A 19526-nucleotide genomic window follows, 5' to 3' on the forward strand; every position below is an offset into this window, starting at 1 on the left:
AATTTTAACTCCTAAAGTAAAGATGGAAGAAACTTTAACGGATAAGTGACTCAGGGTAGGCATTTAGTATTGCACTTGGCCACCTCTATTCGCAGTAAGTACTGCGAATAGCGATTTCCTCTACTCGCAGTAGATGGCCATGTGTATTTTCTAAAGATTACTTAAATATCTTTAATTTTCACCCAGAGTAAATCACAAGTCAAGTCTTTAATTAAAATTTAATTGTGTGGCTATGTGGTCTAGTGGTATGACACTCGCTTTCTTATCGGAAGGTCCTGGGTTCGAGCCCGCGCTCGGCGCATAGATTAGGCCTTGGAAAAGGCTCTTTACTCATTCTCTCACCGTACTTAGGTGTAAAATGAGTACCTGGCCGTTAACAGCATTGTCTTTGTCCGAAAAATTGTAATATCGCCTAACAGGCGTCATGCCCCGTCCTACCTGTTAAATGTTGCTGTTGACCAGGGACCCCTTGTAAAGCGCTTTGAGCACATTTAGTGGATAGTGCACTATATAAAGCTCAATTAATATAATTATTAAATAGATGGGTAATGTACGTAATTTTTTTATTGTTCATCTTTTTTTTTTTTGGTTTGAAAGGGGGGGGGGGGGTCATGTGATTTCCCATATCGGCTGTTTATATACACGTAATTACGTGCATAATATAGTCGTTTCTGCACCACCCGCGTCCATCGTCGTGTGCGTCGAGGGTTAAGTTGACTTTGACGATCAGTTATTCTGGCCCTCGAGAAAAAACCGATCATGCAACCGCATTTTACGCCTTCCAATACTTATTTTGCACTTTGCATCATCATCATCATCATCATCATCATCATCATCATCATCATCATCATCATCATCATCATCATCAGCTTTTGTGTGATCCTAAAAAATTAATAAAAAGTGATTATAAAAATTTTATTACAATTGAAAACGATTTTTTTTGGTCATGATATTATGAACGTCTTAAAAGCATGTCGAGTGTGCGTATGTCATGTTTTTTGTAGCTTTGATGTTTGTATTGAAAAGGCGCGGTATAAAATGATCTACATTATTATTGTTATTAGAACCTAAAGAATAATATGATTTATTTCAACGTTAATGTTCATTTCAGCATGAAAAATTGAATACGTTAGTGCTCTCTGCATTTACTTCTCAGACATCACGTATCAAGTTCACGTAAAAAACGAAGTCGAAATCCCATAGGAAATGCTGTGCTCTTGGCTAAGAAAACTCACAACATTGACAATCGGAAACATTACGGAACAACACACAAAACGATGTGTAACCTTGAACGTTTATAGTCTGGTTAATACAGTTTATAGCAATGAATATAAAGAAGCTAATAAGATTATAAAACGTGAGTGTAAGAGAGCAAAGGAAGATTATATTGAACATGAATGTCACAGAATTGAAAGACTAAAACAATCTAACACCAAACAATTCTACCAGTCAATACAAGATCTAAGTGGAAAACACCCAGCCGTGGCAAGAAAATGCGTTAAAGACGCAAACGGTAATATACTTATCGACAACAACGAAATTTTGGAACGTTGGGCAGTATACATAAAAAATCTATACGCGGATGACAAAAGAGGGACGAGCTTGGATAAAGAAATCTCTACTGTGAACACGGGTCCCCAGATTATGCGAGAAGTAGAAGCTGCTTGCAAAGAGATGAAAAAGGGGACAGCGGTAGGCCAAGATAGCTTCTCAATAGAATTGATTGACGCCCTCGACGATCTGGGCATAGACATTCTGACAAAAGCCTTTAATGTCTTATATGAAAAGGGTGAATTGCCTAATGTCTTAAGACAATCGGTATTCATTACGATACCCAAAAACACAATGCACTATTGACTGTGACCAACACAGAACAATCAGCATAATGAGCCAGGCCACAAAAATTATGCTCAGAATACTTATGAAAAGAATGAGGAGCAAGATCTCTCCAGAGATAAGTGACGAGCAGTTTGGTTTTGTTAAAGAAAAGGGTACGGTCAATGGCGTGGGGCCATTGGATCGAATGGTGCCAGGCACCGCACCAATCTTTTAAAAATCATTAACAGCATAATTTAATTAAAAATAAAATTGAGAAATTTTAACTCCACTGTCTTTCGCCAACTCACCAACAACATACTGCCTTTTTAGTCTCCGCTCTATTCAAGATTCCGATTCACGCACTGCGCCGACTCGTGTGTTGGTGACATCACTGCGCGAATTAGTGACAAAAATCAACACCGTGGTGCAAAGCAATCCAAGCTCCAGTTAATGCTCTATCCTTTAGTATCGCTACAGCTGATTGAGCGAGAAACTGGGTCGAATTATACTATCTTCAAATAGCGGAAAACCCCTCGACTTGTGCCAGGATCTGAGAGCTCCACCGTTGGACTGGGGGGATGCGCCAATGTTGCACCATTTACGTCATAATTAGGGTAACTTCGGCCATCCAAATTATTACATTAACTGTCAAAAACACTGATCATTGTCAAGTTTATTTGTAAGCAGCAAAGAAAAACAACATAAAACTTTAAAATATGACATCAAAATCCCCCCCCCCCCCTCCCCAACCACCTCTTTTTCACGATTATTGAATAAAGTAATTCTTTGCAACCAAGCATTGTGGACGAATTTACCAACATTTTTATTGCTTGTAGTGTCGAGTTGATGGTTACGTGTGTATGAGTGTTTATTTGTGTGTGTGTGTGTGTGTGTGTGTTATGTGTGTGTTTGTGCGTGTGTATTTGTGTCAGTCAGAGAAAGAAAGTGAAGATTGTCAACAGTTATACTTTGGTGTGTGTTTTGATTTCTTAAGTACTTAAGTGGAGTGATTTTTTCTTTGTGATCTTTGAGATCTGAATCTACCTTTTATTTGTGGAATCATTAATCGTATTCCACAGATTTCCATTATTTGAGATATACTTTGAAGTTTTGTTTTGTTAAGCAATGAATTGCAATGAATCAAACTGACTCTTTACTTCACCGACCGTTTTGGAGATCGACACTAGATGACAAATTAGAAATAAAAAGACTAGTTCCTCACCAACCAACTGATTTTGAATTAACACAGGTGTGGAAATCTCGAAAATGCTCTTTTTCAGTGACATGAATGGCTCACAGTTAGTTTAGAAAAAAACCGTTTCTTTTGTTTTTATTGTCTACTTTTTACAGATACAATAAACACTGACAAATCATGGACATCTATAGGCTATAGTGACCTTAACCACTTCCATCGTATTGAACGTTGTTTTAGCACCCTTAAAAGAGTGAAAAATTTCTTGCGAAATTCGATGAAACAGGAGCGGTTAAATTCGTTAATGATTCTGTCAATTCAGAAAGCTGAAATAGATGCCATTCAAGATTTCAATAAACAAATTATAAAAAGATTTGCAGAGATGAAATATCGCCGTGCAGATTTTCTTTACAAGTACTAAAAGTAAGTAATTTCTGTCATAGTTTTTTTTCTCTTTTGATTTACATTTATCACATATTGATGGCATTATCTACCAAATCCAATCCTTTAAATGGTGGACAAAGAATAATTACAAAGACCTTTTCACACGGGACTTGTATCTCAGTGTTGTGGCTTGTTGTTTTCATGAATTATTTGTTTTTGTGAGTTTTGTCCACTCGTAGAAACCATCGACCCTCCCCCTACCTTTCCAAAAAAAGAGAGTTTTAACATGTGCTCTCTCCTCTTAATCGTGTTCACTGTTTTAGAAATTTTTTTCTTCTTCTAATCATGGCACCACCATATGCCGTCAATACGCCACGCCGCTGGGTACGGTAAATGCAATCTTTACATTGAAAACATTAATGCAACGGTCAATCGAAAAACAAAAATCACTTTATCTATGCTTCATTGATTATTCCAAAGCTTTTGATTCAGTACAGCACGATACGCTATTCAAAATCTTAGAAAAGATCGGTATAGACAGTAAAGACCTTCGACTTGTGAAAAACTTATATTGGAATCAAACAGCGTGTGTCAAACTGGTTAATGAAACATCGAACTTCTTTAACATCGAGAAGGGAGTAAGACAAGGTTGCGTCTTATCGCCGTACCTTTTAACATATATAGTGAAATAATATTCAAAGAAATTGAAGATATGAAAGGCGTCGTCGTTGGAGGGTAGAATATGAATAGCATAAGATACGCAGACTCTGATGGCCTACTCTCCAGAACACGTGCAGAAAATTTTAGATATAGTGGTGTGCAAAAGTGAAGAGATGGGCCTGAAACTAAATATAGAAAGAAAACCGAATGCATGGTGGTCTCAAAGAACAACAACGCGACCTTCCACTTGTCAAGCAAAGGAGAGACCATTTAAATATTTAGGCACCATGATTCGTGGGGACAGCTGACCGGCAACGTGCTCAAGAGCACAAGCCACGATGGATGATCAATACAGTTTAGTTAATAAATAATAATAATAATAATAATAATAATAATAATAATAATAATAATAATAATAATAATAATAATAATAATAATAATAATAATAAGAATAAGAATAATAATAATAAACCGTACACGTAATTACGTGCATATATAGTCATTTTCGACATCACTGCATGCACGTAATTACGTGTGTAAGTAGTGTAAGTGTAAAGAAAGACACACCCCCAAATGATCATATGATTCTGTAAAATGAGCGATAACTGATACTGAGGAGTATCGACTATTATTCAAGTGTATTTATTATCGATCGAGAATTAGAATTTACGTAACTGAGATCCCGTTGGATTGTGACCATGGCGTACTAAAAGAGTCATAGTAGGGCTATGATTGTGACCCTAAAATTTTTCAGCAATTTATATTATGCGGGGAAATTGAAAAATTAGGTATCATATACATTGACTTAAAATATGGTTCTTATCAAAAAGACTGAAACTAAATCAATTCGAATACCGTAGAGCACAGATTGGTAACCAATGATTTTAAAACCGGGAATATGAAAACAATCGGCAATTACCTTTAGGGACCGTTCACAATTGACGTCAACCAAAAAGGGTGAGGGGGGTCTCTCAAAAGTTGACAAAAAGTGACAAGGGGGAAGGGGGGGGGGTCAATTTTTTGATATTTGGTTGACGTCAATTGTGAACGGTCCCTTGGAAAATTAAGCCATATTCAGAGAGAGAGAGAGAGAGAGAGAGAGAGAGAGAGAGAGAGAGAGAGAGAGAGAGAGAGGGAGGGAGAGAGAGAGAGAGAGAGAGAGAGAGAATGAGAGAGAGAGAGAGGTGGATGGGTAGAGAAATAGATCAGGGGTGGTTGGAGACGGTTTATTTAAGGCGGCATGAATCGAAAACACATTCTCGCACCTTACTCAGGTATAGAATGAGAACGTGGCCTTTATCAGTGTGATCTGTGCCGAAAAAGAATGTAACGTTACCTTACATGCATGATGTCTTGTCTTACACGTTAAGTGTTGCTATTGGCTTTGGACCCCTTTTAAAGCGCTCCGAGCATATTTAGTTGATATTACGCTAAATCAATGCTCTAGTTCTTTTATTTTTTATGTATGTGTATATCAATGTGTGTAAGGGGAGGATGACATGTGTGCGCGCGCACGTGTGTGTGTGTGTGTGTGTGTGTGTTTGTGTGGTTGAGAGAGATAGACAGGTATATATATATATATATAAAGAGAGAGTTTGAAGTAAAAGAGGTGTACTCACCTTATAACTAATGCATTGGCGTTGGCTTTTCTATTCATTCCATTAAATTATTAAATTTTTATTTCAAAGGAAGAAATTTAATTTGACTGTCTAATTACCGTTGTCGTGTTTTTCTTCTTAAAAAATAATGATATGCACCAGTGTCACTGCGCTGACGGGTATCTCAGTCCAAACGGATAATGTGTGAAAGGATGAACGGACATCTTCAGTGGTCGAGTGATGTACAATTGTGTCCTAGTAGAGGAAGACAAATGGACTTCTTTTACATAGGCCTATAGTAAATGCCAATTACGTGAGTACGCCACTTTAAAACCAAACACAACAACACAAACACACACACACATACACACAAACGCATGCCCTCATGGTACTCATCTTGTACTTGAGTACGGTGCGAGAATGTGTTTTCGATTCATTATTATTATTATTATTATTATTATTATTATTATTATTATTATTATTATATTATTATTATTATTATTATTATTATTATTATTATTTATTATTATTATTATTATTATTATTCTTATTATTATTATTATTATTATTTTGAATACGGATCAATGCATTTTAAGTGATAGCAAGTATAAACAACTTGGCCTTCTGTGGCATTGATGCCATAATATCATTAAAATATTGTTATCTAACGGGCAAAACAAAGAAGTCTTCAGCACACCTAAAGTACTGCAATAAATGAGGGAAAATGTACATAATCGCAAATAAGCATTACATCGAGCCGTCTACGCTTGGTCCTTGGTAAAATGGACATGTATATTGCCCATAGTGTGACTGGACTACTGTTGGATTTCCTTCAATTTCCGTCAAAGTACTTATATACAAATTATTTGGTACTTGTATTGACTATTGCCCCCTGCCCTCTTTTGTTTGGGAAATTCTCGTAAGTTTCAAGTTGAGACACAAGTTTGTTTATCCGAGTCATTTTTGTTGTGTTTTGAGCATTTATATGTTATCAAGCACGCTAACAACAATTGTCGTATTCAGAAATTGTGTTAAAATCAATCATTGTATATAGTTAACGTATCAACAATCATCATGCAGTTCAAACAAAACCTATTTTTAACAATTTTTATCGCAGTCATTGCTCTGGCGTATCCCCTTTCTTTTAGCAATCCTTTATTTTCTTCGTCAAGTCTCAGTCGGGTTTTAAAGAATAAGGCAAGGAAAATACTTTCCGGCGTTGAAGGAAACGTGAGGCGCATGCAAATCAAGGACCCATTTTCTTCAACACTCTTGAGGGGACATCCTGCTGTTGATATGGTGAGTAAACAACTGTCGATCAATCAACAATGTCACAGTCACAGAGTCAGACAGGACCCAAGTGTTGTCCTATTACTATTATTAAATTATAACTTGCTTTCATTTAAAATAGATACATTGATCCGTATTCAAAAGTTTAATAATAATACTAATTATCATCATCATCAACGAAAATATGGAACAGTTTACCAGATTCTGTTTTGAATGCAAAAACCCTAACTAAATAGCCTCCAAGAGCAGACTAGACAAATTTTGGTCTGACCAAAATGTTTTGTACAATTATAAATGCGCTTTAGATTGTAAACCCGGAAGAAACTTAAGTCACAAAGACAATGAAGAAAAAGAGTCTGGCGTAGAGGACCTATAAGGGCCTGTGCTGGAAACAATCCATAAGTATAAGTATCATCATCATCATCAAAATATACTTCTTCAATTCGACTTCAACTTCAAGTTGAAAAAGCTCAGCAAATTTTCCCAGGGAACATCCCATGAAAAGTAAAAACAAAAAAAACAGAAACGCTGAGCGTTTATTCTAGAATCAATATCAAACGTGATCGAAACGCTTTATTCATGAATCTCTAGCCAACAGCAACACGTAGTGTGAGACTTGTTAGAGGATTTTACCTTTTATATCCAGACGTTGGTAACGGTCAGGTACTCATTCTACAGCTGAGTGCAATGAGAGAATGTGAGTAAAGATCCTTTTCTAAGCCATTCAGAGCGGGATTCGAATCCAGGATATTCTAATCCGAAGCCGAGTGTCATTATACCACAACACAACATAGCTGCACTTCACTAAAAGAAGAATAGTATTAGTGCGACAAAGATTTGTATTTTGGCAGGCATTAGGTGTCAATCTGTTAGAGCAATATCTATTGTTAACTGTTAGGTATCGCTCAGAAAATTTTGCACTGATCGCATTGACTTTGTTAACTGTTGTGACAACAACGTCTAATTATTATAATAAAATATATAAGTAATAGTTAATTAAAAATTCCCTTTATTCATCCCTTAGGGAAAATTTGTCTCTGGGGTCTATTCCAAGGAAAGGCTTGAATAACCCAGGCATCAGCTGTAGTGCAGTGCCGCAAATTGAGCTAGGGCGAGGTGACTTGCTCAAGGCCCTACCGCACAGCGATGGGTAATCGAACTCTTACCTTTCGGGTACAAGACAAAGACCATTCCACTGAGCCACGTTGCCCCTTATTATCATAATGATAAAACATTGTAAAAGTGTACTGATGAAAATAATGACAAATTAATGAGAGAAATAATGGAAGAAAATCAAAGAATAGGACTAAAAACAGTAAGAAGAAGAACAATGATAATAAACAAGTATCAACAATCAAGCTATTAAAAAATAAAGCAAATTTTAAGAACTAATACCAGTAAGGAAACAGATAAATAGAAGTATAAGAAAGGAATTAAGATTGAAAAAAAAAGAGTTGTCCCCATTGGGATTTGAACCCAGGACCGTCCAATCAAGAGTCAAAGAACTTAACCATAATGCTGCAGACCCACCCAACTTGTGGAGATATTTAATCATGTCTATTTAGAAGAAATTTTTTAAACTACGAATTATGCCACTTCTGTCTTTTATTTTTAATGTAAATTAAAATTGCATATTACCAGGAAAAAAAAAATGTTTAAGATAGAGATGTTTTCCTTTTTATAATTTTAGTGACTCCATTTTTGCAATTTACTTTTAACATAATGCTGGAGTGTTCGGTAGGTGGAGCTCAATCAGATCTAGTGTTGCGTTAGGCATAGAGTTCTATTAGAGCGAATGTCTAGTCACTTCGTTTGAGTTTTTGTTTCATACTTACTTAGACTTAATCCTCTTCGGGCCTTGAGGCACTTAGTGCATCCACCAGACATCTCCATTTTTTGCGGTCGGCTGCTTTTGCAGTGGCTATATTCCAGGACAGGCCTGCTTCCTTAAAATTGTTATAGTCCTTCATAGGGTTTCTGTGGGTCTTCCCCATTTTCTTGTCCCATCTGCTGTCCAGTACAGGGCTGTCTTGAAAAGTGACCCTTTTTCCATTCTGGCCACATGACCCAGCCAACACCAACTTCTTTTTATTTGGCTTTCAATGCAGTCAGCTTTCTTTAATACATCCACTGTTTTTATTTTGTAGGCCAAAATATGTTGAAAATTCTTTTTAGACACTTGTTTTGAAAGATTTTTAGTTTCTGTGTTATGGAGGATGTCATTTTCCATCTTTCACTTCCATAAAGCAGTACACATTGCTTTTGTATATTTTCAGTTTAGTCTTTCTCATAATTTGTTTGACTTTCAAAAGTTTTTCAGCATGCCAAAAGCCTGGTTTTCCTTTTGGATTCTGTGCTTGATGTTTTCTGAACTCCAGTTGTTTGTTATTTTTGGATCCAAGGAAGGAGAACTCTGTTACCTCGTCATTTACATGCTCATCTATATCACGATCATGTCTTGGATACGCCCTCATGTACACAGTCTTATCGAAATGTATTTTCATTCCAATTTTCGAGGCGTTCTTGTGTAGTACGTTTAGTCTTTCTGATGTGTCTCTTTGAGTACTGGACACTAGCATGATATTGTTTGCATAGCGTCCAGAAAGGATGTCAGTATCCAGCAAATGCCTCTCTTCTTTCCATCAATTGTATTTTTCATGAACCAGTCTAGAACCAGAAAAAACAGAAGCGGGGAGAGTATGCAGCCTTGTTTTATGCCAGTTTTTACATTAAAGCTGTCTGTTGTTTCCACAGATCACTTGGCATTGTTAGTTGCTGTACATTGCTTTTATTAAGTTGACCATCTTCGTCTGTATACCATAATGGCAGAGTATTTTCCACAGGGACTCTCTGTGTAGGCTGTCAAAAGCTTTTTCGAAATTGACAAAAATGGTGTTGAGGGTGCTGTTCCATTCAGTGCTTTGCTCCAGGATTTGTCTCAGGGTAAATATGTGGTCACTACATGACTTCCCTTTTCTGAACCCTGCTTGCTCTTTTCTAAGAATATTTTCAATGTGAGGTGAGTCTTTTCAGAAGGATTCTATTAAAAATTTTGCTCATTATAGACAGGAATGCTGTGGTGCCAACCTTACGTAAAAAATGTATCTTTATGCATACGCATAATTGAATTTCTATTAAGAATTTTTAGCATTCACACACTTTTATAATATGTGAAATAGGCATTATATTCTGTGGATTTCAATTTATAGGGTTATTATAATTTATATGTCTATTGTATCATGTTAAATTTGCTCATTATAGATTTATTTAGTATTTTATTGTTTTCTTTGGAGTTTGATTTAAGCATTTCCGCATTGATCCTGTCAATATCTCGGGCTTTGCCATTTTTATGTTGTTGTATTGCCTCATGCACCTCATGCTCTGTGATTGGGCCAAGATTAACCTCTACGGTCTGTTTCTGCTTCTGGGATATCTGTAAGAATATGGGTTTGGTCTGTTCAAAAGGTTTGTGAAATATTGTCTCCATCTCTCCTTTTCGTCTGTGATGACACTTTCATCTTGGGATTTTAATGGTTTCTCTTGATCTAATTGTAAATCGAGATTTATTTCTGGCATTGAAATGACCTATATGTGTTTCAAGCGCCGTAAAAAAAAGAACCCTCAAAAAACAAAAAGAAACAAAATACGTTGACGCATAACCAAACATGATTTAAATAATGTCATGATGATAATTATCCTTTTTAAAATCTCTTCAGCCCACGCTGGACAAAGACCTGAAACTTCAAAACTCCGTCAACTGGACAGCATGCGATTCTTCCAAGCAGATAATTGAAATCAAGTCCTTGACATTTGGAAAATTGTCCTTCCCTGGACCTTTGAACTTTTCTTTTGATGTTATGGTCCATGAAAGCATTGCCAGGGATGAGGATATAACTGTAAGTGGTTGATATTCATATTCAAAGATGGTTTTATTCTTTTTTTTTTTTTAAATCTTGCATTTGTATTATTATCATTATCATTATATTATTATTATTATTATTATTATTATTATTATTATTATTATTATTATTATTATTATTATATTATTATTATTACTATTATCATTATTATTATTATTATTATTATTATTATTATTATTACCAGCATATCTGTCCGTTCAATGAATGTGATGATAAGTTGATCAACTCAAACTATGTGATTCAAGTGTTGAATAAGATTTTAACTCTTAATGTAGACAATACATTTTTCAACTTCGTAAGAAAACTCCGCGAAGATTTTTATTTGGGCTCGGAGATATATTTTCTGCATTTGGTATCTTATATATTTCACTCACATAGAATTCTTTCCCAATGTTAAGAGTGGAGAATGATTACTATAATTTTAAAGAAATTGATTGTATTCAAAGTAATGAGGTATCATTCAATGCAAGTACTCCCACTTCATTGTCATGCTCGCTAAACGGAAGGTTGACACAACCCACATGCTAATAATGATGGCATTTGTTTGTGATGGGATGTGATGAAACAAATTTGAGTTTTCGATATAATCATCACAATTTCTAATCAATCTCAGAATACATGCAAACCATCTTCATGTCACTTATAAACACCATGCAAAATTTGGTGACGATTGATCCATTGGCTTTAGAACCATAGTGTTACTAAAAATCCAATTTGCTAAATATATAATAAGATTATTATTACCATTGTTGTTATTACATATTATTATTATTATTTATTATTATATCATCATCATCATCATCATCATCATCATCATCATCATCATCATCATCATCATTATTATTATTATTATTACTACTACTACTACTACTACTACTACTACTACTACTACTACTACTACTACTACTACTACTACTACTACTACTACTACTACTACTACTACTACTACTACTACTACTACATCTGTTTCCTATTTGAACAAATTCCCCTTTGTCTTACCTTTTCTTGGGTGCTTTGATTTTATTATATTTTATTTTATTTTTTTCACGTAAAATTGATATTTATATTGTAAAGTGCCCAGAGCTTGTGTTTTACACGAGAATGAGCGCTATATAAATGTGTATTATTATTATTATTACTACTACTACTACTACTACTACTACTACTACTACTACTACTACTACTACTACTACTACTACTACTACTACTACTACTACTACTACTACTACTACTACCTGGGCGGGGTTCCTGACCTCCCATAGTGGGCAGGGAGGTACATATTGTGTCTTCTATCCCCCTATGTCTTGTTTTCCAGCATCCTTTCTGTCTTTGTCTTGGAATGAGATTACTTGGTTTTGTCCTGGCCCTGGCTAGATACCCTAGCTGAGAGGGAAACAGTCAAATGTATAGTTAAGAGTTTCGGGAGATGATGTTTTTTACCTTGTAAATCATCTCCCTGTTATGCACTGTATTGTTTTGTTTACATATTATATATGATTTTTAAACATTTGAGTGTATCCCTCTTAGTTGGGACCTGGGCTTGTGTGTGGATGAGACTTTTAGGTGATCTCAAACTAAGTACTTTGGTAGTGTGCTCTTGGAATCTACATCTGTTTCCTATTTGAACAAATTCCCCTTTGTCTTACCTTTTCTTGGGTGCTTTAATTGTAATTCTAGAACTTGACCGTAAAACTCTTAAAAACAAAACAAACAAACAAACATACCATTAATACTACTACTACTACTGCCATTACTACTACTACTACTACTACTACTACTACTACTACTACTACTACTACTACTACTACTACTACTACTACTACTACTACTACTACTACTACTACTACTACTACTACTACTACTACTACTACTATTACTACTACTATTACTACTACTACTACTGCTGCTGTTGCTGCGACTACTACTACCACTACCAGTACCACTACTACTGCTGCTACTGTTCCTTATATCTGACACAATAAAGACGACTCAAATCATCACATCTCCCTCTATACAGGCTGTGGTAGAGCTCAAGTACCAGGCGAGAAGTGGACTTCCCTGGATTAGGATCCCTTGTGCTGGAGGTCTAGTTGGATCCTGCACTTACAAAGATATATGCGACAAACTGGCCTCATTGTCTTGTCCTGACATCATAAAGCGAGGTGGCAGGTGCAATTGTCCATTTGCAAAGGTTAGTAAAGATAAATATTACCATTTAAGTAGCAGAGTTCTGTGGATTTAACATGCTCAATGGGTTTCACAATGTTTCGTTTATTTCTCCCATAGGGTCACTAATCCAATTAAGCTTTTGGAATCGGATAGAAGTAGTAGAGTTAGATCTATAATAGATTTTTGTTGTGCATAATAAAGCATCTTTTAATTGAAATTCCAACCAATTTTCATTTACCTATGTTAACAATTGATAGTTCCTCAATGACCTATTTTTGCTAAACATGGCAAGCTATTATCATGGATACATTTTTACTATTATTCTATGGGACGAGTGTGAGTCTCAGGTTATTCAATTATCACACAGTGCTTACACCTTTGAAAATTACATTAGTATTTGCATATTTTATTAAAAGTAGTCATATGAATATTTCATTGTGTTTCGATTTTTACCCCCGAAAAATAAGAAAAAAAACCCAGTATTTTTTTGTTCCTGCCATCAACCAATAACCATGAACTGAGAAGTCATAGTCAACTTAACTACTTACCTATTTCCTGAAGCAATTAGCCCCACAATGCTGAGTATCACTCACAATTTTCACAGACGATAGTTATAAAATGAGAGAATGAGACTGCAGGCAACTGTTTTAAGCTGTTAGGTTGGAAGGAACCATTTCATTCTTTTTAATCTATTAAGTTAGAAATTCATGGTCCTCACTATCTGATTAATATGGTGGTCCAGGCTTAAAGACTCGTCCAGCACAATCCCAATTATGAGATTTGTTTCTGACTTTTAACAAGGAATTTATCTGTTTCCTAGGAAAAATTAGGTCTAAGCCAGACACTTTGATCCAAAGCGATGAACAGTTTAGTATGCCCCAAATAATGAGATTTCTGTTTTCTGCAAAGCTCAATGAATATTATGAATTGATTTACTTTAAAACTTCATTTGCAGGGGGAATACAAAATGAAGCCATATGTAGTAGAAGTGGATGCAGAAGTCTTCATCAATGGCAACTACAAAGCTCAGGCTAATTTGACATCTGCCTCCAAGGGACCTCTTGGATGCTACAATCTTGCTTTTTCTATTCTTGACTGAGAATAAGTTACTTAAACTAAAATAAATAATAATAAGCTATTGAAAAATTACTTTAAGATGTGATGAAAAAATATAAAAAAAACAGTGTCACCAATTTGAAAAATATTACTTGAATGTAATGCATACATCGTATTGGTCAAATTGTTATCAGCTTTGATTGTTACCATCAAAATTCTTTCAAGATAAAACATGAGTGATGAAGATTATGTTATATATCGATGGTCCGTCGATCAAACCTCTGAAGTAGCCTCTTTGCGATACTATACTTCAGAGGTTTGATCAACGGACCATCAATATTCAGAAAGTTGATACAAATGATACGGAAATTATTTTGTTTATTGTTTTTTGTCAAGGTTTGATATCATCTCTGCTTTAGAATGAGTTGAGATCTCAGTATTTACTATGACGATTAATCAAGTATGATAGCATTGCTTCAAAATTTTTAATTGTAATTTTTATTTTATTTACCATCTTTATTTAATTTAGTAGGTACAGAGTGTAGATAGCTCTTGTTGTCACCTTAAAGGTAACTTTATTTACTTTTCCCTCTTTTAATTCTCATGCACAGCTCAACTCGTTTTATACTTTTTCTCATTTTAGTTTAGGTTTTTGCCTTCAATCTTTTTATGAAGTCTTTTTTTTTCTGTTTAGTTATAGCTCACAATTTTATTTATTTTTTAGATTAATTACCACGTCTGATGATTCAGATGAACGTCTGATTTTTGTTTTGTCGTGTTTTATTTATTTATTTATTTAATTATTTTTTTCTGTTTTGTTTTTAACCATGGATCTGATATTCTCTCTCTCTCTCTCTCTCTCTCTCTCTCTCTCTCTCTCTCTCTCTCTCTCTCTCTCTCTCTCTCTCTCTCTCTCTCTCTCTCCTCTCTCTCTCTCTCTCTCTCTCTCTCTCTCTCTTTTTTTTTTTTTTTTTTTTTTTTTAACCCCCATACCCCGCCACCTCTTCAAATTATTTTTTTCCCCATTATTTAGATGTGGAGATAGGTCATTTTGATTTCTATTCAAAATAAGAAAATGTTTGCCATGATATATCCTTCATCAATTCTTATTCGAAGTATTATTTTTGAATTGATTTTAAGTAAAGGCTATGCTTTCTCCTGCTTATTATTTTTGGAAAGTGATTACGATTTTTTCATTTCTTTCTATTCATTAAACGAGTTATTTTTTTTCGGTGTCCAATAACACTACGAGCTCCTGACCTCCCATAGTGGGCAGGCAGGTACTTAAGTGTCTTCTTTCCCCCTATATCTGTTTTCCAACTTGCTTTCTGCATTTGTTGTGGAATGAGATTACATGGTTTTGTCCTGGCCCTGGCCGGGTTCCCTTGCTGAGAGGAAAACAGCCAAATGTATTGATAGTTTTGGGAGATGATATTTTTTTCTTTGTAAATCATCTCTCTGTTATGCATTGTATTATGTTTTGTTTACATATTATATATGATGTGTAAACATTTGAGTGTATTCCTCTTAGTAGGGACCTGTGCTTGTGTATGGATGAAACTTTTAGGTGATCTCAAACTAAGTTTACTTTGATAGTGTGCTCTTGGAATCTACATCTGATTCCTATTTGAACCAATTCCCCTTTGTCTTACCTTTTCTTGGGTGCTTTAATTGTAATTCTAGAACTTTTTGCTATCCATTTTCTTCCTTTTTACCAGTGCTAATATGACCTTAATGTGTTGCAAGCACTGTAAAACAATTAAAACATACGATTTTTTACTTGGCTAGAGTGCCTATGATTTAACAAATTTTTAGTGACTCTCCATTCAAATTTATTTATGTGCCTTACTGTTATCACATTTTACTTGTGAGTGTTGCTTTGGAATGTTGGATTTTACTTTTTATTATCTATTCATTTCTTTTTAAATACAGTAGTAGTCACTCAATGAGTATTAAGCACGTTGGGTTTGTAAAATTTGGAGGAAACGACTCAAAGACCAAGCCATTTCCAAACACACCAACTTTGCACACAATCTCATGGCAACACATTTTTTTCTCCATATGATTTACACATGGTTAACCATGGTCAGGTTGGACTCTGGTATGCTAAAATTCCTACCATATTATGGTAAATGAGATGAAAATGTAATTTGGTCATCACCCTGTATGCAAGACATTTTTAATGTAAAGAGTAGGGAGCTCATTTCTTGAAAATGACTAATGATTGTTTTGTTTTTTTATCTTGGTTTTTTATTTTTTTTTTTTTTTTTTTTTGATAACTGTGAGTTATAATAAAGTTACTTAACGAGAGCGTCTGACTCTAGCTGTGCAATATGGGATAAAATTATTATTTTTAGCTTTTGACTGAGACTTACCACAATCCAGTTACAGTCTTGTCTCTCTAGACTGGAATTCCACAATTTTGATGCATACATTTTCTAAACAGGTTGCCTGGGGAAGGAATTTTTTCTTCTTTGTACACTTAAGGGACTGACTCCTCTATTTGGATGTCTCTTTAAAACAGATAAAATTCTGAGAGCATAGGTGTTCGAATTGGGAGAGACTTGACTATATTTGGTAGGAATAGTAATGTGATTTAAACACACATGTAAAGTATTATTGCAGAAGCTGTTTTTCTTATTTTTGTCAAATTGACCTACACGGATAGAGTTGGATGCCCTCAATAGTATTCTTTTTTTTTAATGATGTTTTCATGGCAAACGAATATTTGATTTTGATGATGTCAGTTGCATAACTCTTTTTGAAATTTTCAAATAACTTATGAGGCTAACAAATATTCCATAGCTCTTATTGTCAATAACGCTCAAGTAGTTTTCATATTATATTTTATCTTTTGATATGATAGAGAAAAAAAAATGAGGAAAACCAAAAATGAAATAAGAATAGCATAGAATAGATACAACAAACGTATAAGATTAACTACAATAAGATGTCACTCACAATCACAAATAAACAAACTTTATTTCCTTCTTAGGACTATCCTCAATCGTCTATAGTGCAGGGCTGAGAATCTTCCGCCTAAATGGTAGTTTATCTCCGCCCAACCGATCACATTTCCTCCTTTTTTTCAAATTTGCCGTGTCAAACATTTTCCTCAAAACCACAAAATCACCATTATGTCTTATGTCATATTTTGACACCTGTGCTCAGTCTCGTGAAATTAAGTGACGGTCCCGTTTTTATGACGTTGGACCAGACAGTATGGCACCAAATGTCACAATTGACACAGAAAACCAGCCAGTAGTGTTTGATTAGTTAGTTGATGGTTGAAGGGGAGGGACAAATGAGTCTGGATTTTTTCCCCTGTTGTTAGGTACCTATTGCCTTTTTAATCTCTCTCTCTCTCTCTCTCTCTCTCTCTCTCTCTCTCTCTCTCTCTCTCTCTCTCTCTCTCTCTCTCTCTCTCTTTCTCTTTCTCTCTCTCTCTCTCTCTCTCTCTCCTCTCTTCCCTCTCTCTCTCTCTCTCCCTCTCCCTCTCTCTCTCTCTCTCTCTCCTCTCTCTCTCTCTCTCTCTCTCTCTCTCTCTCTCTCTCTCTCTCTCTCTCTCTTTTTTTTTTTTTTTCCCCTTTGCCATTCTGTCTATTTCTCTTTTCTTCTTTTAAATTTTTTACATTTTTTTTTTTATATAGAATTCAAAAGGTCAATACATAAGTTATTCTGGTAAAGAAGTCTCTTCCCCCCCCCCCCCCCCCCCCCCCCCTATCTCTCTCTCTCTCTCTCTCTCTCTTTCTTTCGCAACTATCCATTAAATCATCTGGTATATAGAGATGATATATAAGAACAAAGCAATGGTGGTTGGACTATGGCTTTAAATTTGAGAGATTCTTGGGTTCTATAAGCTGAATAACTACTAGGTTTCTTTGCTTGTGTTTGATCGATAGACCGAGAAATTTTCCTCCTTTTTGACAAATTGCTATTATCATCACTGAATAAAAAAAACACTCACCAAAACCACTACATCATCATCCCTACCACCACTACCACATCACCCCTACCACTACCACACCATCATCCCTAGCACCACTACCACAACTACCACCACATCATCATTCCTACCACAACTACTACTACAACCACCACCACATCATCAACCCTACTACCACTACTTCAACCACCACTACTACAACCACCACCAAACCATCATCCCTACCACCACCACTACTACAACCACCACAACACCATCATCCCTACCACCACTACTACTACAACTACCACCACATCATCATTCCTACCACAGCTACTACAACCACCACCACACAATCATCCATACTACTACTACAATCAATATCACATCATCCCTACCACTGCCATTACTACAACCACCACCACATCATCATCCATACTACAACCACCAAATGTTGTAATTACACATTCAACTTTTGACATTCCACCGAGTTGTGTCAGAAATTGCTGCAAGACAAATTTTGGATCGCATCTCAGTAAATTTTTGTGAAATTCAAATTTATAGGTTATGGTGGCATGGATGGGTCATGATCTTCACGATGAAAAATTTCCTCCTTTTTTGTGACCAGTCATTCTCACCCCTGATAGTGCTTTTCTAACTTCTTAGCTCAAGTTGTCACATTAAATTGTCAAGGTGGGTGGTAACCAGCAGTATGAAGACGAACATTCCATTTTCATATTATTATCCAGTTAAAAGTAAAATCTATTAATCCAGCACATAGCGCATTTAAACATTGTCTCTCAAATAAAAAGAAGCATATCATGATTATCCATGCTGTGTAAAGAACAAACCATTGACAATACTTTTAAAAAATAAAAGTTTAAGCATTTCTGACATTGTCATCGGACATTCCAGTTTGTGTATGTTTTTTTTTTTTTTTTTTTTTTTTTTTAAATTAATTTTATCCTTAATGTTGTTTCAAATTGTGGAATTTACAAAAACGCTTTATAGGTTATATTGTTGAATAATTTATTTTCTTTTTTGGTGATAACTTATCTGAAATGATTATTAATTTTTTTTTCTTTTGTCTTGTAATATTAGGTCACGAACACATTATTTATACTCATATTATAGCTCTGTTCACACATTTATTTAATTCAAATTCCATGATCCTACTTTTATCCCTCGGGTGCTTTAACGACCCAAGAGTGGTGAAAGCACTAAATAATGAATATTTTTGCCCTGCAACTGCAACCTTTGTTTGATTTATTTGAGAGAAATTGAGAAATGTATTGTTTCCATTGCTTCCTCCCCTTTTAAAAAAATGCTTTTTGTTGTAACAACAAATTTGTTGTAGATCTTCATTTTTCTCCAATTTTACAAAATTTATATACGTAATATGACATAAAGAGAATTATTTTGAAAAAAAAAATCGTTTTTTTCTTTTTCTTTTTTTGTTATTGATTTAAGCATTTGATGCTCGTCAAAATGAAGCTGTGACAGATCATGGAGAC

The 19526-nt window shown here is 35.1% G+C and overlaps 1 protein-coding gene across 1 annotated transcript; it reads left to right on the forward strand.

The window, feature by feature from the left end:
* The first annotated feature begins 6556 nt into the window (after positions 1 to 6556).
* LOC144970186 (ganglioside GM2 activator-like) lies at positions 6557 to 14224 on the forward strand. The gene is made up of 4 exons (XM_078909567.1): positions 6557 to 6951; positions 10659 to 10838; positions 12880 to 13053; positions 13987 to 14224. Exons 1-4 carry the CDS (start codon positions 6727 to 6729, stop codon positions 14128 to 14130), a joined length of 723 nt encoding a protein of 240 aa, XP_078765693.1. The 5' UTR covers positions 6557 to 6726; the 3' UTR covers positions 14131 to 14224.
* The last annotated feature ends 5302 nt before the right edge of the window (positions 14225 to 19526 follow it).

Source organism: Berghia stephanieae, chromosome 4 (genome assembly GCF_034508935.2).
Source record: "Berghia stephanieae isolate SIO BIC M18660-M18661 chromosome 4, UCSD_Bste_1.3, whole genome shotgun sequence".
In the NCBI taxonomy this organism is placed as follows: domain Eukaryota; kingdom Metazoa; phylum Mollusca; class Gastropoda; order Nudibranchia; family Aeolidiidae; genus Berghia; species Berghia stephanieae.